Source organism: Panthera onca, chromosome D4 (genome assembly GCF_046562875.1).
Source record: "Panthera onca isolate mPanOnc1 chromosome D4, mPanOnc1 haplotype 2, whole genome shotgun sequence".
In the NCBI taxonomy this organism is placed as follows: Eukaryota; Metazoa; Chordata; class Mammalia; order Carnivora; family Felidae; genus Panthera; species Panthera onca.
In genome coordinates this window covers 61,981,835-62,007,961 of record NC_138351.1, presented here as the reverse complement: position 1 = coordinate 62,007,961, position 26,127 = coordinate 61,981,835, and the positions used below count along the sequence as shown (strand labels likewise).

Genomic DNA, 26,127 nt, shown 5'->3' with positions numbered 1-26,127 from the left:
GTCTGTTGCATCCCCCGCCCTTCTTCCTGGTTTCCAGAGCCGTTCCTTTTTGTTTGTTGTTTTATGTCTTTTGGCTTATGAATTCAACTTGTGTCTCCCTTACCGATGAGTATTCAGCTCTACTGTATTGCTGACAGTTCCCTGAATTCCGTGCTGTCTCCTTCTTGCACTCTCTACGGGTTCAGACAATGTAGTGCAAGCCATACGAAGTCCAGTGGGTGCAGGAAATTGGAGAGTGGCTCTTGGGATCCATCCTCCTCCTTTCCTCAGTTCCCCTTCAGACACCACCACGTGGCCACGTTCAGCTTGGCAGGGAGTATCACCCTGGACCTTCTCCATGCTTTGTCTTCACCACCTCCCATACCCTCTCAGTCTCTTGGCTCCTCTTTGCCCTTCAAAGTCTGTCTCCTCGCGGGGCCTGGCCCCTCATATATGTTGACATCTGCTTCCGTCCTTCTGGTTTTGCTTCTGGACAGGGGAACTTAGACACTGTGGGCTTCAGACCTTGATGCTCTGTGGACTCAGGGCAAGTACCCAAAGGCCTCCAGCGCTGTAAAGATGAACTACTGGGGGCATAGTTCCTTCCCTATTATTCCTGAGAGAATTAGCCTGTTTCCTGGCCTTGAGGTACATTCAGGAGTAAGCAAAGGCTTAGGGACCTTTCAGCCTCTGTTTCTTTTTTTTTTTTTTTTTTTTTTTTAAATTTTTTTTCAACGTTTATTTACTTTTGGGACAGAGAGAGACAGAGCATGAACGGGGGAGGGACAGAGAGAGAGGGAGACACAGAATCGGAAACAGGCTCCAGGCTCTGAGCCATCAGCCCAGAGCCTGACGCGGGGCTCGAACTCACGGACCGTGAGATCGTGACCTGGCTGAAGTCGGACGCTTAACCGACTGCGCCACCCAGGCGCCCCTCAGCCTCTGTTTCAAGTATGTGCCAAGCACCTGAGGTGTTCAAAGGAGGAAGAATACAAACGGCAGACAGGTTCAGGGGACTGGGGGATGTCGAGGACGAAGCAGAGTTTGCACTGGCTATCAGCGAGCGGGCGAGGCTAGACGTAGACTGGTGATGGCTATCCCAGGATGGGGTGGGCCGTGAGCAACGGTCTTGCAGAGGCCTATGTGACTCACTTAAGCATGAGGAGACGGGGCTGGTAGCCTTTGGCAAGTGACAGGAAAGCTGATGTTCACTGAAAGGTCTTGAATGCCCAGGATTTTAACCATCATTCTCCGAGACTGAAAGGGCTGCGGTTGATTCAGGGCCTCTTCCAGGAGAGCCGGTTGGTTATACCTACTCCCATGGAGAAAGAGGACTGGGAAGCCAGGGCATACACCTCAACCTCCCTTCCGGGAGTTAGCAGAAGGAGTGTCTGCTCCTTGTCACTCTTCCTGCACTCCCACCTTGTCCTGCCTGCTCTGTGACCCAGGCCCATGGTGGGCTCTGACTAAAATGGATGACATCTTCACTTCATGACCTCAGGGGCCTCCTGTCCCTCTCCTGTCTCTGTTCCTGTCTGTACCAGGCACCACCCAGCCCCCACTCACTTGGTGGATGGGCTGGTCCTCAACAATCCAATTCTGGGGCTTTCCAACCTATAGCTGTCTTTTATTCCATGACTCATTAGAGATTCTCATCACTCTTCCACTTAGGAAGCCCCTAAGTGAGGTTATGGGCTGTCTCCTTTTATTGTTTTGTCCTCAATTTCCTTCCTACCTCAAGGACTATTCGGGTGGATTCATGTTGCAGAGCTTCTGGGCCAGCCCAGCTGAATGGGAGGAAGTATCCCAGCATGCCCCGTGCCTGGTGATTCTGCTTCTCTGCAGGGTCAAGCCAAGAGCCAGAGCGCCACAGACTCAGAGCTGGAGGGAGCAGACAGGCGGCCTCATGCAGTGGCTCCTTGCAAAGATCTGACACAGACCTACCACTCACCAGCTGGGTGACCCGAAACAAGGGACTTCCTGAGCCCTAACTTTTTTTTTTCCCATTTATAAAGTGGAGCTAAAAATACCTACCTTGCAGGGTTATTAAGAAAGGTAAATGGGCCTTATAATAAGTCTGATGTTTAATTACTGGGAGCTGATATGGTTATTTTATCCCAACCTCCTTGAAAAAACAAGGCGGGCTTGCCCAAGGTCACGCACTGCAACAGTCATAGTTCACCCTGTTTTCCTCGCTGGGGTCCTTCTGCCCTACCCCATGCTGCGCCCTCCAAGTGGGAGACAACAGGCAGGGGTGGAGGAGCGTGACGGGAAATGCTCCTGTTCTCTGATCATCTCCCGAGGGCTGTGGAGCAGTGGCAGGGTTAGCAAACCCACCCCAGGGCCACTTCCACATCAGTGGTGGAGAATAAAGGAACTAGGGGAAACGAGTCAAACAGAAGAAAGCACCTGGAAAAGACGTTTTTATGTTCACTTACATGGAAAAAAATCAAAGCATATAGCACAAAGATATATGTGTCTCAGAAAATTCATCCTCATGAACCTGTTTGTTCAACGCCATTATAATTCGAGAGTTGCCCCGCGAAAGTCATAAAATCTGGGGCAGAGGGTGGGGAGGGCCTGCCAAGGGAAAGGTAGTCATTACACATTATTTCTTTTCTAGTTTCAGATAATTTGGAGTTTAACCTTTTCCAGCAAGTCGGAGTTATATAAACAGATGCCATACTAAAATATTGTGTAAAAATCTAAAACTCCTAAAGCATGATGGCAAAAATATTTTAGGAAATAAACATTAGGGTCTGGTAATATCAGAAAATACAAATAGGATCATTTGAGCAGTTCTGTGTCTCTGTATGAACAGCAAAGGACGGATGTATATTATGGATGTATGAAGAATAAAGCATTTGGTCTGCACATAACTTAGGGTAACATTTCTAAACACTGACTTTGTGAGAAAACATGAAGGACATCTTACACTCAACAACAATGGTTAAAGGAAGAAATTACTTTCTGAAGGATGCAGTGGGCAGAAAGCCAAGGCCTTTGTTTTCAACTCGCTCTTAACCGTGCTGGGATGTGTTCACACTGCATGGGGTCTCCTGCAGAATCTATAGCACCGATAGATGGATCAGATTTTACTTTTGATCTGAGTCCTTTATGTCTTCAGTTTTGAGTGTATTGAGGTATGTTTTCTTTGGCTGCTGTTGTGACGGATGTGTAATAAAAAATTAATATTTACAACATTTAAACATTTTCGATTTCAGTGTTGGCTCTTCACATACGAAAAATTGGAAAACTCTTAAGAATCATTGGAGGGTCATTACTTCCTAGCATCTGTCATGAAACTGTTTTCGATACACAGAACAATTAGCCTATTAGCACAGCTATATGCTTTCTGGTCCAGAATCTTCCCTGTGCTCAGTGGGGAGGCCAGTCCCATGACAGCCATGTCGGCGGTTCGCCACGCTTCACAGTACTTATCCACAAGACGCACTCCATGGGTGCTGGAGCCGTGCCAGATGACCTTCTGGGGCCTGCAAAAGAATTGCGTCACGTTACTTTTGACATGTCACTTCTTTGTGGCCTATCCCATCGGTGAACAAACTGGCCTAAGTAATGAACCAAGTCAGACTCCTGAGTCCTTCATGGTCTGGCCCCACATCATGGTCAGACCCCACCACTTGGAAAGTTGCTCTTTTCGGCTAGCTGAACATCCTGTATTCCGACCAGACCCAGCTTGGACTTTCTCAGATCAGACTCTCCACTTGTGTGAATCTGAACCTTTGCTCATAAGGTCTCTTAGCCTGGAGTAGCTTCTCTCTCATTTTCAGATCAGTGACCCCTTCTCATCTTCCAAAGTCCATTAAATGCTTCCTTTTACAGGAAGCCCTCTTAACTGTCAGCCCCAAACAAGGACGAATCTTTCCTCTGTGCTTGTGTCATCTTTATCTGTTTCTCCATTTTACAATCACAGTGTTCTGTCCAGAATTGTAGCTGGTTCGTGTCTGTCTTCCCCTGTAGACCATGAGCATTGTAAGGGCATGGGGTCATGTAGTTTATTACTGTGCCTTTCATGGGGGACATCAGGCCTGGCAAAGGGTAGACACTGAGGAAAGCTTTGCCAGTTCGTTCTGATCTTGATGAGCACACGTATTGAAAGAATTAGAGCACAGCTCCCACAGCACAGGGTTAAAGGGTCACTAAGAACAGCGTTCCTTACCAGGTATCGAGTACCTACTGCATGTTGGACAGTCTCATACTTACCATTTGATGCTCACAGCAATCCTAGGGGATAGATGTGATTATTTTGACCATTTTACAGACGAGGCAGCTGAGGCTCAGAGAGTGGGAGAACCTGGAAAGGTCCTTTATTAAGGTACTGGACTCAGGTCCCCTGGCTGCGAGGCCAGGACTCTCTCCATGGCCCTCAGCTGGCTCACTGAGGCTCAGTCTAGCAACAGCCCAGAGGGGCAGCTGGTAAAAGCATAGCATTGTTAGAATGTCTCTTAAAACAGTCTACAGCCCCATATACTTTGAGGGCTTCTACCTTTACTTACCAGGAAGGATCTGTCATCACGTCTCGGCCATCAAACGAGTATATTGGAACATGTGTATTGAACTGACCTCCGTGGCCAGAAAAAATTGAGTCCCAATTATTGAAAAGTACTTGGCCCTATGGAGATAGAAATGCTACATTGGAATTCTTCTGCCATCAGCCTGCAAACGGACTGGCTATTTATTCATTCTTCAAGGCCCGCACACCACCTCACACCAAAGCCACCAGCCCCAATCCCAGAGCCTGGACAGAGTGGGAGTTCAGGAGCTGTTTGTGGTTTGAGTTCATCATCCATCCCTGAACCCTTGTGGTTTTATGGTCCTATTTCTTGTGGTAATTTCTCTTATCATATGTGTATGAAGGCTGCTCCCCAACCAAAGTGTGTTTCACGTCTTCACTAATTTTTATCTTAAAAATCTTATACATATACACCAAACTCCAAATCTGTGCCAGGCCTGTGTCAATCTACACTGTGGGTGATACAGAGATGAATCTCTTACTTCTTTTCCTGAAGGAGCCCAGTTGCCTTCAGTTATTTGTATGCCAAGAATACCAACAATTTGGGTGAATGTGGCAGAAGAGAACCTCAGGAGAAGGGATGGAAAGTGCCAGCTATGGGGTCAGGATGGAACTTGCTAGCCTCAAGGTACCAAACTGGAGCACTGGGGTCACAGGGACTTAAGGGTCTCAAAGCACTTTTGAGATATGGGGAGAGGTCAGGATCCAGGATGGGTCTGAGCAGTAACTGAGCTGTCCCTCTGTAGCCTTAAAGGAGCCGGCAATTTCCATGGAATAACAGGGGGCCTACAAGGCCCTGCCTGGCCAGCGAAAGGGGGCAGAGAAATGTCTGGAGGTTTGGGCAGCTTAGATATGCAGAGAGGACCAAAGTAGGGTGCAGGATGACGTGGCTCCGCTCTCGGACCAGTGCTAAGTAGCTCTTCTCTGGTGCCATCCAGTCAATGCCCTACAGAAAGCAGCCTCGGGCGGAACTGGCGGCCCTGCACTGCGAGTCAAGTAAAGGAATTCTTGTTGGCAGTGGCTTCCGGGCAAACTCTTTTCTCCCTCTGAGCCTCAGTTTCCTCATCTGACAACCTGAGGAAAGAACAACTCCCTCTTTTATTGGAAGTACTGTTACGATAATGGATATACAGTAAACATTTTAAGAGCTATGTAAGCGAAAGAGGGGATTATTATTCCTTCCTTTTGTCTGCCCCAAGAGTCGTACTGTCCAAGGGCCACTATAAATACAAGGAAACTGAGGCGCAGAGAGGTTAAACGGACCCACCGAAAGCCACATAGCCAATCAGAGGCAGGTGAGGTCTTGGACCAGCACACTTCTGATGATGTCAGGAAGGGGCAGTTGCCTACAGACTCTGTGGAGACCAGTGTGCCCGGGAGACAATGGGAAGAATATTTATTTTTACCTTGAGGTTCACTATTGGAAGGCTATATCTCTCTGCTTTCCTCACAACCGTGGAGAGGTCTTGCAAATGGGACGATAAGAATGCTCGATAGGTGGACAACAGTCCTGCAGCCCTGGCCTGCTGGAAGCACTGAAAGTCAGCTCGAATGTCTCCAGAAAATGGCGTGTTCAGAGCGACCAAGTGCAGCTGAAAAAGGGAAGTGAGAGAAAAGACAGTGTAGTTAGTTAAAAAGCAAAACCCAACCCCCACACCCATCTCATGTTCCTAGTAAGATCCCAGACTTGCTGGGATGGAAGGTGCTAGAGGTCATCATATTCAGCCTCCACCTGACAGTGGCATTCCAGCCCCAGCCTGACCATCTCCAAGGCAGGAGAGCTCAGATCCCAGGCAGGCTGCTTCAGCTCTCTGAACAGCTCTAAATGGTGGAAATTTCTTCCATATGTGAAACAAAAAACAAAACAGAGCACTTCAGAGATCTGAATCTAGTGTGCAGGCCATTTGCTGGAAGCTTCTGGGTATGTCCTAGTTCAGCTTCCAGAAGGGTTTTGAATGGCTCTGGTCCTGGATCCCAGAGCTACACCAAGCTTTCTGACCTTGCCCTTTCATCTACTTCCCCAGTAGGCCTGGGACTGATTGTGAGAGGCCCAGAGGGAAAGGCACTGAAAGGAGAAGGTCATGACGTTTATTGCTAAGACTGCTGGGCAGACCCTTTTAGAAACTAGGGGTCGCAGAGTAATTCTAGCCTTGCATTCCTGCCACTTTGGTCAGCAGCCAAAATAAAAGTCCTTCCATAGTCTTGTTTTCTCCCACACTTCCTCCCTCAAAACCCATCCCTCGTTCCCGGCCTTTGTGCTGTGCCCTCTGGAATAATACATTCTGTGGCATGTGTCCAGGAGCGGTCCTTTCCCTCCTCGATGTCACCTCAGGAGTAGCTGTCCTCTCATCAGCATAGAGCTGGGAGGGCTGGTGCAGACCCTGTGCCCAAGTCTCCAGAAAAGAAAAATATTTCAAACGATCTCAAACCAAAGGGCATGCAAATGAGCCCTGTGTGGCGAGGCGGGAGGTGGTCGGTGTTTCTCTCGCACATCTGCACTGTCTCTCAGGTCTGAATGAGACCCGGCACCAAGCCTCTCTGTGGCCCAGCCCCAAGTGCCACCATGTTGGCACTCTTCTGCTCCTCCAGAGTCCACCCGGTTGGGCACAGCTTGCAGTGAAGTACAACATCCAGACTGCTCCACGCAGTCCCTGCCCGTCTCTGGACCTTCTTCTCCATTTCACCATCCCCTTCCTGCCCCATTTTGAAGAGAACAGACTCCAAGCTCGCAACATCCCCCAATTTCCTCCTTTTTATTCATCCTTGTTTTGCCTGTATCACCAGGCTGGATAGAGGTCCAGGTCAAGCACACCACCCCTTCCAACTGAGACAAGACTTCCCCTGCAGCCCTCCTAGCAGCAGCCCTTAGCATGGGGAGGGGGCTACAGCATGCTGCTCACTCACCGCGACCACCTCCAGGCCACCAGACTTGTAGTCTCACATACAAACTCTGTCCTCCCCCCTCCCATGTATCTGCAGACTGTAGCACCTGAGGCAAGAGGCCCTCTGGTCTCATCATCTTCCAACCAGTGGGTTTCTGGTGGCCACACCCAAGGGCAGTCACAGGAGGGTGGTGTCCCCATACCAGGGGACACCTAGGAAAGGTGCAGAGGTGAGCACAGGGCTTCCCTGCCATGCCTCCAATCCCACCTATCTCCACTTCTCTTTCCTTAAAAAAATACATAGAGAACTGTCTGGAATGATGGCTGTTTCTGAATGGTGGGACTGGGGGCTTTGGTGCCCTTACGTCTATATTTCTCTAAGTGCCAGAACATTTTTTATGACGAACACACTATCATTTTTATGAAGACAAGAATGTTTCAACAGTCAAATGTTAAAAGGGTGATTCTGTGGATGGTTGTTGTTTTGGTAAAGTTACAGCGATGTCCCGTTTCCTTCTCCATTCTTTTTATTTATCATCCAAATGTTCTAAAAATACAGATTAATTTAGAATTTATAAAATGTTATTTTAAAAATCCTTCAGCCACTGCCCTAACTTCTCCCCTTCACGGCTGAGCTTTTGGTAGGGTTACCTACACACGCCTCTCTTTCCTCACCTCACCTCCCATTTATTCCTCAAGCAGAGGGAATCTCGTTGGCATCCCCTCACGCTCCAGAAATGCTTTTCTCTGGCTTCTAACTTTGGAGAACACCATTTAGTTCTTTTGATGGACCTCCTGGAAGCATGTGACGCGGCTGGCTTCTACCTTGTTCGGCATTCTTTCTTCCTCTCTGGCTACGGCTTCTATTTGTTCTCACGTTTCTTCCATCAGTTCCTTTTGCTTCTGCTCCTCACAGTCCAAACTCTTCTCAGGGTGCAGATTCTCTTTTGGGAATCCTAGCGCCCTCCCTCACCATTGCCAGGGCTCGGTTGAAGACTCCCAGATCTGTATCTCCAGATAAGGCCCCTTATCTGCCTCCCTCCGGGTGGCCTCCACTCAGGTCTCCTACAGGTGCCCGCACTCACTGGGCCCCGGATGAGGTCCTGCCTGACAAGTAGCAGCACTACAGGAAACCCATTTCTGGTGGCTGCCGAGCCCGTGGCTTGTTTTTCGAAAATGTCCCCACAACGCTCGCTAAAAAGAGTGGCCTTAGGTCCCATTCAATCTCCTTCTCTTGGCTGCTGTTGATCTGGCTGGGAGTGGGCAATTAGCCCAAGAGGACCCATGTAGACTACCTCTCTCCAGACTCTGAATGGGGTGAGGTAGCACTGGGCTCTGCAGCTGCAAGATCACATGGAGCGGAGGCCAGGATCAGCGCCATGGCAACCCAAAGTGGTGTGTGCGAGCTTTGTGGATGTAACCTACATCTGCGCGTTGGGGTGGGGGCGGAAGGGAGGCGGGAAGAAAGACCCTTGCAGGAGCTGGTCTGTAGAGGGAGAGGAGCAGACTAATAGCAGGGACAAGAGTCCACAGACCCAGTTGTACTTCCTGCAATTGAGTGCCAGGAGGTTCCTGCAATTATCTGAACAAAATCTTCACGTAAGCTAGTGAAGGAAAAGAGTCAGAATTTTAATTCTGGTAACAAAATGATCCTTGGGAAGGAAACCAGCACCACTCAATTACCCAAGCAGAAACCTGGGCATCATTCCTGATTTCCCTCATCCTTGCTGCCCCGTATCCATACCAGTGACCAAATCTGTCACTCTCTTATCTCTTTAATTTCTCTCCAATCTTCCTACTTTTCTACATGTTCACTGCTGTGATCCTGGTTCAGATAAAACAACAGCCACCTAACTGTCTTTGGGCCCCTGGTCCTGTTCCCTCCAATTCATTTGTACACTGTAACCAAGATAATTTTCTCAAATGCCAATCTTATAGACCCTTTTCTTGTTTAAGACCCTCCAGTGGCTGCCCAGTGCCCACTGGAAAAGTCAAAGTCCTTAGCTTGGCTTACCAGCTCTCGATGACAAGTCTCTGCCTTCTGCAGACTCACCTTCTCCCTTCTCTACCTTAAGCTCTGCTTCTTCGGCCAGACTGACATACTTAAAACTACACAAAAGCACACTTCTCTCTCTTGCCTCCCTCTGTTCCAAATCCCCTCTGCCTCAAATGCCCGCTCTCTTCCCCCCACCTGGGTCTCTCCTTCTCTCAGCTCTCCTTTAGGCCTTAGTGTAGAGGTCACCCCCTCTAAAGATGCCAGAATTCTTTGATGTTCCTCACACCCCCAGCCCCCTGTGTTGGCCTCGCCCCAATGACTTACCACATTACTGTAACTACCTGTTTTTTTGTTTGCCCTTCTCTCTAGTCTAGATGCACCTTGAGGGTGGGAACTATGTACCACGCACGGGGCCTAGCACACAGTAGACACATAGCTCAACATCTGCGGGATAAATGCATGAATTGTACTTACTGCAGGCCTCTGGTAATTGACACTTGACAGAGACATCAGTGGAGGCTGTGGCTGATGGGGCTGTTATGGGAAAGACCAAAACAAACAGTCCTGAATAAGCATTCAAACTGTTCTTCAGAGTACACGGAGGTTCAAGAGTGATGTCTCTTGAATAGATACTTTAAATAGCTTGCCATTGTTTTGGGGGCCGCTCTTAATTGCCAAGAGTTTCATGTCCCCATGCAGAAATGATCCTCAGAAAGGGAGGGGACATTCTCAAATCTTTTACAGAGAACACTAAACCAAGGAAGAGGAAGACCCATGTTTCATAGTCAACACATTCACTTAATGGAACAGTCAACTCTTCAGAGCCTCGGTTTCCTCAGCTGCAGAATGGGGATGACAAGGCCTGCCTCAAAGGGTTGCTGTGGGGCTGAAAAAGGGACAATGGAAGCTGCAAATGTTCTCAGGCAAAGAAGTCTCAGAGTGCAAAAACTAAAGGGCTCTTCTAGATTGCTTATGCCGGCCATCATTTCACAGGTAAATAAACTGAGGCTGAGAGTGGGCAAGCCTCTTGCCCAAGAGAATTCAGCTATGATGTGGAAACAGCAGCTCTCCTGCCTCTGGGTCCAGTTCTTCCTCTGCTCTACTAACGAGAACATTCTGTTGGCACTTGGCAATCTCTGGGCTTCCACCAGATACTAAACCATGCAGAGCTGGCTGGCCAGAGCTTGGAGAGCTTGGTTCTGGACAGCAAGGGGGAATCAGAAGCTGCTGCTGCTGAGGGAGGGAGTGAGAAGTCAGGCAGGGCAACCACTCACATTGCTGGAGAGCGCAGGAGGCGGCGGGCTGTCCTCGGGAATGGGGATCAGTTCTCCCAGCTTAAGGAAAACAGGACATCGAAAATGAGACATCAGCTAGAAACTGTTGGGCTATTTTCAAAACAGAAAAATGGCGCTTCCAGGGGTCGGTTGTTATTTTTAAGAGGGGATTTGGAGGCATTTTGTTAAGAGAAGCTTAAAAATTACCTGCAATTTCTTCCACCCATCTCGGACACGAATAAAGAAGTCTGTGCTGTCCCTCAGGTAGATGAACGTCCCTTCGATAACCAAATGTGCTTTCTGCAGCATATCATCCATGCTGCTAAATGCCGTAACCTGTCAGGAAATTTTAAATTCCAGACAGTGCAGTCACCATGAGAGCGGTGGTACCATCTGAAAAATCAGCCTTTGCAAATGCAAACAGGCGCCATCCCCCGAGAGCCAATGAAAAGGCTCACTGTGCCTTAGAGAGACATGTACCTTGGTTAATAACCAAATGATATTCTTTTCGAGGAAACGAAAACATGAGTTGGCTTAGAACATAAATCGAAACTGTAATAAATAAATGAGAACAGAAAGATAACATTCCGTGAGCGCAAAGACATTAAAAAGCTGTAAACAGAGTTATCTTTGTGGAGTCTTGGCATTAGCGAAGTCGCGGGTCAGCTCTGCCACTTCCTTTGTGTGAGCCGCTTAGCAGCACTGACATTAATTGCGTTTACCTCATGCTACTCCTTAAAGAGTTTCAAGTTTGTTTTCATTTGGAATAAGAAAGGCAAGCCAATGAGCGATGCCAGTTAAGTTTTGAATCCGTTTTGCCCAGCTGGGTAGTTGTAACATTAAGTACATGATAGAAAATCACGGTCCGCAATTTCTCTGTCTAGGAAATGGCCGAAGATTAGACATCCATCTTGGCAAATCCAGGAGCAGACAGAGAAGCTGCAGAAATCTATCAAAAAGCATCAAGTCTTAAAGAAATTATCAGGCCAAGAGAGATTTTACCTTTTGTTTCAACTGAGAAAGGTTATAAAAAATTAATTTTCACCTAGCCTTGAAAATAATGACTCTGTGCAGCAAGATGGCTCGGAAATCCCCCAAAGGCGCCAGATATCAAAATTCCGTCGTCTGCTGGACGGTTTTTTCATCTGGCAGCCAAATTTTCCAGTTAAATCCAGCCAAGATCCAAGAGCATTCCCAGGACTCCTGACATCCTTGTGAGGTATTTGTCCCTCTTCCTGTGCATCATAATAGGGTCTGAGTGCTACCTCCCCCCTGCGCCAGTGGTGTGTAGGGTAATGAATGTGCAAGAGCCATCCTCTGGCAGGAGAGAGAAGGCTGAATTGCCCAGGGCCAATCGGACCAGCACAGGACCTGCTGCCATATTGTTTCTACTCTCGTGCTTATGTTTTTTGATGTAATACAATCGGTTCCTGTTACAGTCTAGTGAATTAAGGATCAGGAGCGTGGAACCAAAATCATCAATGGTTTTGTAGTCTGTATCTTTTTACTTAATAAGTCACCTACAGAGGTAATACATGCCCTCCGAATGTGGAGTTGTACCGATTCTATTGCCATGGAGGCCTAATTCTTACATAAGAAGTGTGCTGGCCCCTAAACGCTACAGCTGAAGTTCTAAGTAAATCCACCCAGAGCAGAAGAGAGAATACACATTGATAATAACACTGACCAGGTTTCTGGATCCGGGAAGCCCTGGCTGTCCTGGAGGGCCGGGTGGGCCTGGAAGGGCCACAGCTAAGACAAAGCAGAAAAGACGTTACAAAAAAAGCACACTCTCTGAAAAGTGCCTCAGATGTCTGCTGGTCACTGAGGGGAGTGTTCACCACCTTATTCGGAGCTCTGCACTTTGCAACTGCATCTTGTAGGAGGCTGGGACTCTGCCACATTGGCAGGTTTGGGAAAGATCTGGGGTTCTTGACTGTAGCCTTGCAGGAAGCCACGCTAGGACTTCTGGGTTTTGTAAGTGAATAAATTATTGGTGCTTCTGTTGTTTATATAGGTCAGTCTGCGCTGAGTTTCCAAATATGTCCTGACTCACGCAAGTTACTTCACCCTAGAGACAAGCCAGTAACTGCTACACGGAGGCCAGCAGGCTCAGAAAGAGGAAGAAAGGTGCTGGGGCTGCAGGAGGGCGGGGTAGTGCAGCGACAGTTTAGTCACCTGTGAAATGTAAACAAGCGTTTCTCCTTCACTGGGCTGAGGTGAGAACCGAGAAAAGATACACACTACATAGCACCCAACCAGGGGCTCTCAGCGTTTGAAGAGTCAGTGCCCTCTTCCCCTAGAACAATGCACATGGCTGTGCTCTCCTTCTACCTCTGTAACCTCCCAAAATCTGCAAAGCTCTTGGCAGTGAAGGATGTTTTCACAAGTCCCAGTAAAATTACTGTACGAGATTTTCCAAGTCACGTAAGCAGGTCTGCAGTTCTGGCACAGGACCTGAAAATCACGACATAGGTGGTGAACGTCTAGTGAGGGGAGGGTCAGAGGACTTGGATTTGGACCCCAGCCTCGTCTCCCACTAGGATTTGTGACCTCGAGCAAGTCTCTAACCTCTCTGAGCCTCAGTGTCTTCATCCATGAAATGAGTTTTATAGTAATATCCATTTCCTCTCCCTCCCGGGGTTGCTGTGAAGATTAAATGGGATAATTGGTATGAGAGCATTTTGTAAACTGTGGGTTGTGGGCATTACGTGAGGGGCAGTCCTTCAGCGGAGCGAGGAGCCGTGGGCAGCATCCCATACAGAGCTGCTATGAACAACCGATTCTCCACGTCCTGTAATATCCTTCCCCCTCCTGCAACTCCTGCTCATCCTTCAAGGTTATGTTGGCACCTGTGGTTTTATCTGCCTAGCACCTTCCTTTTTTGTGGGACTAGTACCCTCACCCTCTCTTGAGATCTTCCCCATCCCCTCTACCACCATTTGGATTCAGGAGGCACTGCCTCGTTGTTATGTGACCGCACCTTCTGGCCACAGGTGACTGGCCCAAGATTGGGTATCTGGGCCAGGATGGGTTAGACAGAATTCGATCCTACGTCCTCCACCCCAGGACCTCACAAACTAACACCAAGAAGGAAGGCCAAGATTTCTAGCTGATTGTAGAAGCTCTGAGTTGTCAGTAACCATATTTCCCATCATGCAAAGGATGTGGTCTGTGGTGAAGAAGCACGAAGTTAGCATACAGAGAGAAGCCATGACAAGAGATGGCCAGAGAATCCTCACAGGGGTTGAGTTCCCGGTTCCGGCTGTGCCTGAGGTCCTGCTGCATGCCGGCCCCTCCCATAAGTGAATGATTCACCTCCTTCACGTCCAATAAATCTCCCTTTTGCTTAAGCTAGTTGGAGTTACATTTCCTTTTTTTAAAAAAAAATTTTAATGTTTTATTTATTTTTGAGGGAGAGACAGAGACAGAGTACTAGCAGGGGAGGGGCAGAGAGAGAAAGAGAGGGAGACACAGAATCCAAAGCAGGCTCCAGGCTCCCAGCTGTCAGCACAGAGCCTGATGTGGGGCTCGAACTCATGAACCCTGAGATCGTGACCTGAGCCAAAGTTGGATGCTTAACTGAGCCACCCAAATGGCCCCTACCCATTTTTTATTTGAGGAAGTGAGGTAGCTATGGGTAAGGAGAGTTTTTATAGAGTTAGAATCAGTGCTGGTCCTCAAGTCCCTTAAGGGCCAGGCATTGACAAAGCAGTCAAGGAGTTTCCACCCACACATGAAAAGATGTTCCACATCATTAGACCTCAGGGAAAGGCACCGCAGGATATCACTGCACGTGAATGAGTGATGGCTGGAATAAACAATATAGGGCAATAATAAGTGTTGGTGAAAATGAGGAAAGCCTCGAAGCTTTGTGCACTGCCAGTGGGAATGCAAAAATGGCACAGCCACTTTGGAAAGCAGGTCAGCAGTTCCTCAAACAATGAAACAGAGTGAACATACATTCTTCCACCCAGCAATTCCACTCCTGGGTAAATACCCAGGAGAGCTGCAAACATATGTCCACACAAAGACTTGTGCATGAATGTTTACAGCAGCGTTATTCTTTTTTTTTTTAATTTTTAATTTTATGTATTTTCGAGAGAGAGAGAATGGGGGAGGGGTAGAGAGAGAGGGAGAGAGGAGCCTGATGCGGGGCTCAGACTCACAAACCATGAGATTATGACCTGAGCCGAAACCAATAGTCAGACACTTAACCAACTGAGCCACCCAGGCATCCCTACAGTATTATTATTAATAGCCAACAAGTGGAAACGACCCAAATGTCCACCAACTGATGAATGGATAAACAAAACGTACTATGTCCACACAGTGGAAGATTATTAAGCCATAACAAGGAACGAAGTACTGACACATAATACATCATGGAGGATGCTGAGTGGAAGAAGCCAGACACAAAAGGCCACACATTGTTATTATCTCATTGATAGGACATGTCTAGAGTAGGCAAATCCTGAGAGATAAAAAGTAAATCTTCAGGTGCCCATGTCTGGGGGGAGGAGAGAAAGAGGACTGAATGCTAGTTGGTGCAGGGTGTCTTTCTGGGGTGATGAAAATGTTCTGGAATTAGAGAGAGGTGATGGCTGCATAACCTTGTGAATACATTAAAAACCACTGAACTGTACACTTTAAATGGGTGAATTTTATGGCATGTGAATTACACATCAATTTTTTTAAAAAAGGAAAGAAAGAAAGCTCCAACCTGGAAATAGCTCTCTGTCATACAGTGTGGCTCTGACATGCCTGCCCAATGTGGTGACCCTGAGCTCAACAGCAGGGACGGCATTCACAGTACTAACCTGCTCCGAGGATAGCTGGTGGTCCTGGTGGCCCTGGGGGGCCCGGTGGCCCAGGTGAACCAGGTCTTCCAAAGCCAGGAGGCCCAGGCAGGCCAGGAGCACCAGGGGGTCCCTGGGGCCCGACGACAGTCTCCCCTTTCTGCCCCTGTCAAGGCAAGAGCATAGTAACAGAAGAGAGAAAGCAACTGTAAGTCCCAGTAATCACTGTAAGTCCCAGCTCTTCTTTGTGTGAGGATGTTTGTAAAAACTCAATAAATACAAGCTATTGCTATCATTATCCTCCAATCTGGGCACAACTCAGGTGTAAGACCTAAAGAACAGCAACCCAGTCATTATGTTCAATGTCACTGCATACAACCCCAGAGAGCCCTGGAGTCGGGAGGGCCCAGACTTTGCATTTCACAGATTAAGAAACCCAGGCACAGAGAGGGGTTAGGGCTTGTCCAAAGTGTCAAAGCAAATCAGCAGCAGAGGTAGAAGGAGAATCCTGGTCTCCTGGCTTTGCTGGAGTCTGCCCTCATGGTGAGCTCTGCCCGGGACCAGGGTTTGCTTCTGGTTCCTGAGGGTCATGATCTGGTCATAATCTCACTGGAGACAACTTGAATTTCTCTTGTGAGCTGGAGAAACCTGGCGTCCTAAGAAGACCAAGCCTATCTAGGGGCTCCTTCTTTCGTGAGATTTCAGAAGAATCAAATAGCCCCTCTAAAAATATCTCCCTCACCTTCCATTCTGCCTTTATTATCTGATATGTTCACCGTTAGTTAGTAACTCCTAGGGTTGAGCAAATTTTCCACCGTTGACATGAATAAGGCAGCGTGGTTAATGACCTGGAAGTTACCTGAATGCATATGGCCATGGCCAGCTCCCTTTCCTCCATGGTCCTCAGCCAACATCCCTATTGGTAAGTAAATACGAGGGAGAGAGGCCGATGCCCAACTCGTACCTCCAGCTTGTGGTGCTGTGACAGACCCTTGATTCTCCAACTGCCTAGTCCCACTGGGGGGCGTCAAAGGAAGGCTGTGACTCACTGAGGAAAATGGCGAGGAAAAATCACTACTTACAACCAGGCCGGGACTTCCTGGTAGTCCTGGAGGCCCTGACACAAAGAAGTCACCATGAGAGTCTCCTTTTTCTCCTTTGATCCCCCTGTCTCCGTTCTCCCCCTGCAAGCAGAGAACATTCAATAAGAGTAAGGCGAACAAGTGCATACCGTGAGCTCAAGAACTTGGAAACACAGGCCAAATGTCTGGTAGAGAGATACTCACCTTCAAACTGTTTAGAAGGTATCTCAGGTAAGTTGGGTCCACTGGAGGGCCTGAAAAAGAAGTGCTGTGTATAATTCACCACCGTAATCTCAGAAATTCAAAAATAAACTCTCCAAGTTGGCATCCATCATTATTCCCCAGTGGAAGTGCCCCCACATTGGTTTAGCTAACAGAGTGGGCACTGGCCTTGGAGGTAGAAACGAGTCCTTGGCTGGGCCCCACAACCCAGACACTGTGGGATCCTAAGCGTGTCACTGGCCCTCTTTGGGCCTTGCTTTGCACGGGAACTTCTGGTCTCTTTTGACAGTGTTCCATCTTGGACCCATGATTGGGTCTCTCTAGAACTCCATGGAGCTTGTGGTCAGGGTGGTAATATAATCCGTCTTACTTTCTAGCTCAGCTGGGTTTCTCAGGAACAGAAATCAAAGGCAAGATCCAGAACAAGAGATAAAATACCTGGTGGTCCCTGGGCCCCCTGGTCACCTTTTTCTCCTTTTGAGCCGGGAAGACCCCAGGATCCTTTTTCTCCTTTAACACCTGCCATCAAATACACATATATTTTATATATAAAAAAAAAAAATACTGCGGAAAATCACCTTCATTCTATATAAAACGTTTCTGTGACAAGTTTTCAAATTGAGCCCTTTTAGCAAAGTCCACTCAATAAACAAAGGCCTATTGAGGGTATGAAATCATTTGCTAAATTATGGGGAGGGCAGAGGTAGATACATCAGGTGCAATTCCTGACCTTCAAAAGCTCGGTCTCTGTGGGAAGATGGACATGGTGAAGGGTAATGTGAAGCAGGAGGCAGTAAGTGCTGTCTCTAAGGTGCCAGCAATGCACAGTGGGGGCCCAGCAGAAGCTACAGTTAACTCTGTCTCAGACAACTTCGTGCACACAGCCTGAGGGCTCAACACCCAGTCAGGCCTCCAGTCCCATCTCATCTGTGTGTGTGTGTGTGGCATGGTGGGATAGGGGAGGAGGGGAACCTTCCAGGTTCCCTCAGAGGACCATAAGGGTGTGAAGTATTCCATGCACAAAGTTGGAAGGATGCCAACTGTGGACCCCACCACCACCCCTCAGGATTTGTGAGAAGCATTCTCTCTCTCTCCAACTCTTTTATAGCGGGGGAGAGGCACGGAGGGAGCCTTCCAGAAGTTCAGCATTGGGAAAGGGAAGCAATCCCCTTTCCCCACTTTGATGGGTGGGGTAGACAATAGATTTCCGAATTCCCAGTTCCCAAGAGATGTGACAGATCGACCCAGCAGTGCTCTCGGACCGAGAGATGGGGTTTGGGTGCTCAGGCTTCCCGGCACGGGAGGAGTGTGAGTACCAGAGGCCCAATGCCACCAGCTGGGGGTCCCCTGGGAGATGCAATCACAGGGCCATGGCGGCAGTGCCTCCACCCTCCCTGGTGAGATCACAGGAGTGGTGAAGCCCAGAGAAGGGGATGGTGAGCTCGATCACCACCACCGATGTGGCTGCTTATCTCACGGAGCGGGAGTAACAACCACCAGTAAGTAGCAGGATACAGGCTCACCAGGGGCTGTCCTGTCCAGAAAGGTCTCTTCCCTCCCCTGTCTCCCAGAGTGGCCCCGTGGGGATGGGGGAACCACCAGGGATCTGAGACAGCAAATCCAGCTCTACCCCGCCTCCCCAAGGTCCCCCTTGCACCAGGGGCAGGGGGAGCCTTGAACTGGATCTGAGCATGGAGGGTGGAAACAGTCTGGACCTTGTAACCAAAACCAACAGAAAACCCACGGGGCCAGATATCATCAGGAAGACCACAGCCTGGCGGGCCATGGACAACAGAGCAGAGCCAGAGGTCAGTATTGGGGAAAAAGTGACTTTTCCCTGTTTAAACTGCAAGTGCTCAGACCTCTCAGTCTGAGGGACACACAGAGGGAGAGAGGGTGTGGGGACAGGGGACCAGAGCGACTGCTCCCCTGCAGACTCCTGTCTCCTGGCCTATGCCCCTTGCTGACATTTACTAATCGGATAGAGCCAGCGCCTCTCACACTTTCCTGTGCAGACACAGTAGGGAACTTAAAGTGCAGCCTCTGATTCAGCGGGTCTGCAGTGGATCTTACACTTGATCTTAGCCCAAAGGCCCGAGAAGCGATTGAGATGCTGCATTTCTAACACGCCTCCAGGAGATGCTAATGCTGCTGGTCCAAAAACACTTTGAAGCAAAGGTCTTCTGAGCTCCCATAGCCCTTCCCTGTATTAGTTCTTGGTATATTACATTAGAATGATTTTTAAAATAGTTCTATCTAAGGGAGCCTAAGGGCCCGGGTGGCAAGAATGGTGTAGGATTCATCTGCCCAGTGCACGGGATAGATTCACGCACTATGGTCTTGGTGGATGCTTTATGAACAAATTAACAAATAAACAGCCAACCTGAGTACTTCCTGCTGGCTGGAAGTCCCAGCCACGATGTATAGAATATACAGATGTGTGACAAAACCAAAGAGAGGTGCCCAGTCCCACAGCGCTGGCTCAGCTACCCCTGATCCCACCACATGCAGCCAGATCTTCCCCACCATGAGTCTTAGGTCCAGCACTGGGAGTGGAGACCACCTTCTGCAGAGCTACAAGGGTCTGGAAAAGGGTCCCACAGAAACAGAAGGTGAAGAAGAGAAGCTGTACCATGAAAGGTGATGAGTTCTGAATTCCCAGGATGAGTGGTATCAACCTGGAGAGAGAGAAAGGCAAGGTCATAAGGTGCCAACCGTGTCCTGGTGTTTGCATCCACAGGCAGCCGCCACTGTCCCCTGTCCCGGGGGTGTGTGGTAGGAGCACGATGTCACGGAGTCAGGCCTTTCTTTGGCTCTGGAACCCCCAGAAGCCCAGGAGCCCTCATTGCACAGGCATCCCAGGCCTTCAACTGGGGGGGGACCATTATGCAGCCAGCGGGGGGAGATGAGACCTACTGGTTGAACAACCGTGCAAAGGGAAAGCCCAAAGCTGCAAGACAACAAATCCCGACGGTGTTGATTTAGCCAACCGAGAACGCTCTTGGCCTGCTCTCTTATCATTTAGGATTGATTCATGTGAGAGGTCAAGCATCCCAGTGAGTGACGACCCAGGTGTGAGGCTACACAGCCATTAGCTTTGCTACGGTGTATAACCAAGGATGTGTGTAATGAACAGGAGCTGATAACGGTAGTGGTAATGAATAAGGGGGGGTTATCATTTGGTTGGAAGGGCTATTCTAGACTCCCCATTAAGGGCCAGGGGTCTGGCATCTAAGTTGTCCTAGATAATATTCCTTCCCAGTTCATTTCCAGATTCCTGCATTGTCTTTTCTATAGAACAGAGCCACTGGAGACCCTGCTTTTAATACCCAACTTCCCCTTTTCCCAGTTGATATGTGGAATCAAAATGATCCCTCTGGCACCAGGATCCTCCTACTTTTGGGTGGAGGGTCACAAGTTGCTCAGGGGTCACCCAGAGAAGATGGGGGGAACAGATGAGAATCCCCCAGAAAAGACATTTCAAAGTTAAGGATGTAGGCTGGAGTGGCCAGCTGGTATCCTGTGGCTATGCTGATAGGGTTCCTCCGCTCCCCATGTGGCTAGAAATCATGGTGGTGTCAGGAAGGGGCCGAAATTAGAAGGGGCTTATAGAATGATGGACGTGACAGAAAACATTTGTTTTTCAAGTGTCCGTTTCAAGAGCTGATCAGGAAATGTCCATGCCTAAGCCCCATGGTGTCCAGCCAGGCAATGTGAAATCAAAAGCTCACCAAAAATGCTCTGAGCTCATCTTTGGTTTCTTTTCTGTGATCTCATGACCCCAAAGGTTGTGGCCACCGGAAAGGGTCCTAGCACAGGTCGTGGTAATTGCAGTACATTTTTAGAACACTCTCACATTTGCTAAGTGCTGTCCCATGACACCTGCAATCATGTTAGTGGAGAGGGGCTTTGGGCACAAACTCTCCGGGAATCTCGAGCAGACCCTTTGCCTCTCTGGGCTGCCGGTTTCTCCTTCTGTATGATAAGGAGGAGGAATGCAGTCATATCTCAGGAGCGTCCCTCCAGCACTGACATTTTATGTTTCCCTTCAGGCGATCGGTGTAAACATGACCTGGCTTGATGTCGTCCTCACATAGACCAGCAGGCCCCCTGGACGTCTTAGTGGGTCATATCATCTGCATTCTATGCCAGAGTTCCCGGGCCCTGGGCTGCAGACTTGGGTGCCTCAAAGTTTTGACATGGACAGAACTCAGCCAAACTGCGTCATCTTAAAGCCTCTGACCCGAGCCTCAACACCACACCCAACAAGCATCAATTATGCCACTTCAAGGAACCTTTCTAAATTGTAATTTGCAAACTTCTGAGAACAGAGGCCACGCCCGTCTAGTTCACCCCTGCATCTCCAGGGCCTAGCAGAGTACTTGGCTCTCAGTAAGTCCTCAATAAATACTTGTTGCACAAATGAGGAAATGGTCACGTACAGCTCTGTGACCAATGCCCGTGCACAGGGACAGGCCCACTCTCCCTGGGCTTCCCCAAAGAAATGGGCAAGACCTCAGGGACAGTGCCACCGCCTAACTGGGGTGACCGGGCACGTGCCTGACCCCTTGGAATCACAGTGCCTAGTGGTCAGGGGACCCGAGGGATGACCCCAGCTCCGTCAGTACTGAAACCTTGGACAACTCTGTGAGCTTGTCCCAGTCCCAGTTTGCTTCCTCACTATAAAGTGGGAGGGAGAGTCCTTCCTCTCAGCGTTGTATGCTGTTCAACATACCAGATGGGAAGGGACAGCACACATTCACTTATAGGTTTTAGCCAAAAGTTCCTAACGCAAAGAACACTGATTGGAATTGCTTTATTTTCCTATCTGTATTTTTAAGGGGGTTATTTTACTTCTTACTATTTGCTCCAAACATGAAGCTAATGTGGTTATAATAACAAAAGACATTGCTTTTTGACTGCATTAAAAGAAACACTCTGCCAGTGTGTGCACCTTTTAGAAGATCCAGTATGTGTCATTGCCATGGTCTGTTATCTGGGAGCTTCTAGCGACCTACTTAAGGGTCTATATGTAAGTGATAGGAGACATCAAAGAGAACACTGATGGACTGAAGGGGTTCAACACAAAGACGGATCGTCTTCTCTGAGTCGCTTTCTATGCCAACATCTGCTCCTCAGGGCAGTGACTGTATACTACTTACCGGCGTTTTGCAGTGTGGCCGGACTGGTATTGGGAAGACAGCCTGCAGGAAGTGAGAACAAGAGAAGTGAGGCCATCAGGACGCCTGACTCCAGCTTAGGCCAGTCTGGGGCCTACTCCCCACTAGCCCCTGAAGGTCTCCCTCCCCCGCCCTACCCAGCTTACTCCTTTGATGTTGATCACAGCTCCAGGGGGTCCAGGGGGCCCTGGAGGACCAGGTAAGCCAGGTGGGCCCTGAAGGGAGAAAAAGGCCATTCCTGAGTTGAGGTTATTGTGAGTGCAGGGCGGCTGCGGGATACTTCCTCCAGGAATGGGGAAAGAAGACCCTCTAAAGTCGCCTACTTCTCCCACAGGGAAGCCTGACACTTGGAAACAGCACGTCAACATCCATGACCCCATTGCATCTTTACGGCCACCCATGGAAGAGGCAGAGGAGCAAGCACTATCCCTGGTTTGCGAATGGAGACAGAGGCCAAGAGAGGGGAAGTGACCTGCTCAAAGCCACACAGCTGGAACCCAGATTCTGCCTCCCAGAGAAGGGCTCAGCCAACACGGAGCCCACCACCTCTCTACCAGCACATCCCTGCTATGGAGGGGCAGGTGGCGTGGGGACCGGAGGGTCCCTCACCTGATACGGTACCTTAGAGAGTGCCTCATAAATGCAAAAATAAATGCAAAACTCTTGTTCACTAGCAGCATTCTTTTCTTTTTTCTTTTCTTTTCTTTAATATTTATTTATTTTAAGACAGGGAGTGTGTGAGTGGGAGAGGAGCAGAGAGAGAGAATCCCAAGCTTGCTCCACAGAGTGGCATTATTGTCAAAGCCAGGTCAGCGGCCTTAATGCTGTGCAATGTCTTTTCCTCCAAGCCCGGATCTCAAGCAGGACCTTGCAGCAGGACGGGTGAGGCTCTGACCACAGGTATGAGGAGTCCGGCCCGCTTGGAAGCTGCACGGATCCTCCTAAGTGAAGGCACGAGTGCCTGCTTTACCTAGTAGCCGCAGCGTGCTTGAGGAGTGTGAGCCAGTCCTCACTTGCCTGTCTGATTTCTGGACATGCAGAGCAGAGACAGGATGGTGAAAACAAAAGTAGACTTTGTAGAGAGTCTGGTACATAGTAGGTGCTCAAGAAACACTGGCGTCCTTATTGTAGACCCTGGACCCTGCTGATGCCCCCAGTGTCTGCCACCTTGTGAGGTTCTGCCTAAGTAGCTGACCTACCTTTGATATGCACTCACAAACATGTGCTGAGCCCCTAGAGGAGTGATATCCCTGGGACCGTGTAGAGCGGGAAGATGGGGTATTACCCCAGCATCAGGAGCCTGGGATGTGAGACCAGATTTCCTGAGCATACCCAGATCGCTCTCCCACCCTTCCTCTTGGGTCGGGACGAGGAAGCTTATGTTCCACTAAGGAGCTTTCAGTGGCAGAGACCCTCCTGAGAGTGGGCTGGAGGACAGGGATGGGCTGGAGGATCTTTGGAAGTGGCAATGGAGGAAGGAGACAAACATTCCTGAAGATTCTGTCTGCAAGCCCCACTCACTGGACCCGGTACTCTCTTAGCCGCCCCACCCCCACCCCCATGGACACTGGACTCAGGGCTCTGTCCCCAGGTAGTGGGGGGCTGGGGCACTGGTCATCTCACTCACCGGCATCATGACCCCTCGGTCTCCCTTGGCGCCCTTGAGGCCATTCAGTCCCGGACGACCCTGCAACCCACAGGAGATGCCTTAGTAAACCCACTGACCGCCAGCTGGCCCAGCCCACGTGTCCTCCCCTCACATCCAGTCTGAGGAACAGCGACACCTACGGGTCGTCCGGGGAGGCCAAACTCTCCTTTGTGTCCTGGTGGTCCTTTGGGCCCCTAGAGGCAAAACAAGTATCAGATTAGAAAAGAAGAGAAAGTCAAGGGCCAGGGCGATGAGGGGCACTGGCCTGCCTTCATGGGCAGTGGTGAGGATGAATCACTGGGCAGGGAGGAGGGAGGACAACGGGCAATTATGAAGTATGCACCTGCATGGAACCTTGACTCCCAACCTCTCTGCTCTCAGCTGGGACCACCGATTCAACCCCTTTGCACCCCATGGCCTCCTGCAGGCTGTACCCCACCCAAGACTCTGGACCCCACCCTCTCAGTCAGGGCTAAGGAAGGAGCAAGAGGCAGTAGCTCAGGGCCACAGCCCCCTGGTAGCTAGGTACTGGGGTAGCTTAGAAGACGGACCTCTGCCCTAGGTCTTACGTCCCAGTCGGAATAACGCAGCCCTGCCTCGCCTCTCATGCTAGCCCAGCCTGAGAACCTGCTCCGGGATTTGGCTCCTGCCTTGCTCCCACCTGTCTCTCAGGACCAGAGTCTTGGCCTGGCACCTCAATTCTTCAGATGAGTCTTTGACCTGTGGACCCTTATTCATTCCAGTGCTGGCTTTCTATGTCTTCATGCTTCTAGAGCCACTGCCCTGTTCCACTCTCCTGCAGGAACCCTTATGCCTTCTGGCATCCAGGATACGTACAATGCACACTACCTCTTCCCAGAACACCCTCTGCCTCCAGTCTACACTTTCCTACTTCTGTAGCTGGGTCTCCCCCGTCCTCCCAGGGGAATGACTAGTTTAAGCCTGGGGTCTCCAAGTCCCTTCTTCCTGCTGACATTAACAGATATAGCCATGCCCTGGAAAATGGCAAATAAAGCTGAGTTAAAACGGGCTCTGTATGTAAAGTACCCAGCCCACAATAGTCCTAAAGATAGAAAAGCAAGAACAGAAGGAGTAACAGGGCACAGGCCACTTGGTGGTATGTTCTAGTGCAGAGCTCTTCTCAAACGTCAGTGTGCCCAGGCGCCACCTGGGATCTTGTCACAACGCAGACCCAGCAGGTCCAGGGTGCGGCCTAAGGCTCTGCATATCTAACAAGCTCCCAGGTGATGCTGATGATGCTGATCCAGGAGCCACGAGTAACAAGGCTCTAGGGAGCTTGTAAAGGCGCTGTAAGCTATACCAGTCATGAGGGCCACAAGTAGCCCATATGACATCATCATGCGAAGGAGAAGAAGGTCTCCCATGCTGTCTGAGCTTGGCAAGCTGTGCACACACTGGGCTTTGGTTGGAACAAGTGACATGGCCATCTGAAGCGGCGTGCTGGCCACCATTGCTAACTCCTGGAATATTTCCACGGTACTGGATGTTGGTAAGTGATTCACCAGTGGTTAGCACCATACTCCCCCAGTCTGTCTTAGCCCACGGTTTCTCCTCTGCAGGGCACCCATTCTGCCCGACTGAAGGGGCCAAAGGCCTCAGAAGGTCCTTTGAGGGATGCAACTTGGAGGTTATGGGCCATTCGTCAAGGACATGTGTCTGTGAGGTCCCTTCTCCTCAGGCCTGAGGTCCAGCTTCAACCAAACAAACCCCATGTACAAATCTCCAGGCCAAAATGCTTTAGAAGAAATGTTTACTGGGGTCAGTGGGGAAAACCTGGATATAGACTCCAACAGGCTTGGCTCAAATCCCCAGTGTACCACTTACAAGCTGTGTGACAGCAGGCAAGTTACTCACTCTCTTTGACCTCCATTTCCTGGTCTATAAACTGGGAATTCTGATACCCCTTAGAGCAGTGAGTCTGACATGAGATGGTCTGTGTGAAGTATCAGTACAGCGTCTGACCCACAGTGGACATTTTACACCTGAATTTTGTTGTTGTTGTTGTTCTTGGGGAGGACTCTATGACAGAGAGGTTTGCAGTTCATTCTTGAGAGAACTGGGAGCTTAAAAACCATTCAGCAGCCCAAATGGGTTACAGATTCCTAGAGCAAGTAAGCCAAGAAGGGCCCTATCATATCATCTAGTACTAACTTGATACCTTTAACTGTACCTCTACCCTCTGTAAGATGGGAAAACAGAAGCCTAGACAGAAATGGACTTGCCCAAGGCCTCACAGACACTAGGTCCAAGAAACAAGAGAGACTTTCTGGGGTTCCTCTGAGGGGTTCCTTGGACAATGGCAATCTTCAGCTAGCAAGCATGTGGTATACCCGCGAGTGGTCGGCACCAGTCGATTCTCCTCTCCTTCCTTGACACACAGCCAACCTATACTTCTGAGTTCTGGACAGTGGAATGTGCTAAAAGTGATGTTCATCATCCTTCATGACCTCTTTCCCCTCCCCAGCCTCAGCCTGCAGAGCTGGAAGATGCCAGTGTGGCTTGGGAAACCA

General features: G+C 49.4%; 1 protein-coding gene across 2 annotated transcripts in view; it reads right to left on the bottom strand.

The window, feature by feature from the left end:
- Positions 1-2,385: 2,385 nt before the first annotated feature.
- The window catches only part of COL15A1 (collagen type XV alpha 1 chain), a 108,510-nt gene continuing 84,768 nt past the window's right edge, over positions 2,386-26,127 (bottom strand). For both annotated transcript variants that reach the window (XM_078436653.1, XM_078436654.1), the window contains 16 exons: positions 23,737-23,790; positions 23,576-23,635; positions 22,095-22,163; positions 21,931-21,972; positions 19,401-19,446; positions 17,207-17,287; positions 16,751-16,800; positions 16,547-16,648; positions 15,486-15,630; positions 12,353-12,417; positions 10,873-11,001; positions 10,666-10,725; positions 9,866-9,925; positions 5,920-6,105; positions 4,497-4,612; positions 2,386-3,473 (listed from right to left, as the gene is read on the bottom strand). In XM_078436653.1, the coding sequence (XP_078292779.1) occupies positions 3,260-3,473; positions 4,497-4,612; positions 5,920-6,105; positions 9,866-9,925; positions 10,666-10,725; positions 10,873-11,001; positions 12,353-12,417; positions 15,486-15,630; positions 16,547-16,648; positions 16,751-16,800; positions 17,207-17,287; positions 19,401-19,446; positions 21,931-21,972; positions 22,095-22,163; positions 23,576-23,635; positions 23,737-23,790 (1,479 nt within the window). In that variant the 3' untranslated portion in view covers positions 2,386-3,259. The remainder of the gene's footprint in view (positions 3,474-4,496; positions 4,613-5,919; positions 6,106-9,865; positions 9,926-10,665; positions 10,726-10,872; positions 11,002-12,352; positions 12,418-15,485; positions 15,631-16,546; positions 16,649-16,750; positions 16,801-17,206; positions 17,288-19,400; positions 19,447-21,930; positions 21,973-22,094; positions 22,164-23,575; positions 23,636-23,736; positions 23,791-26,127) is intronic.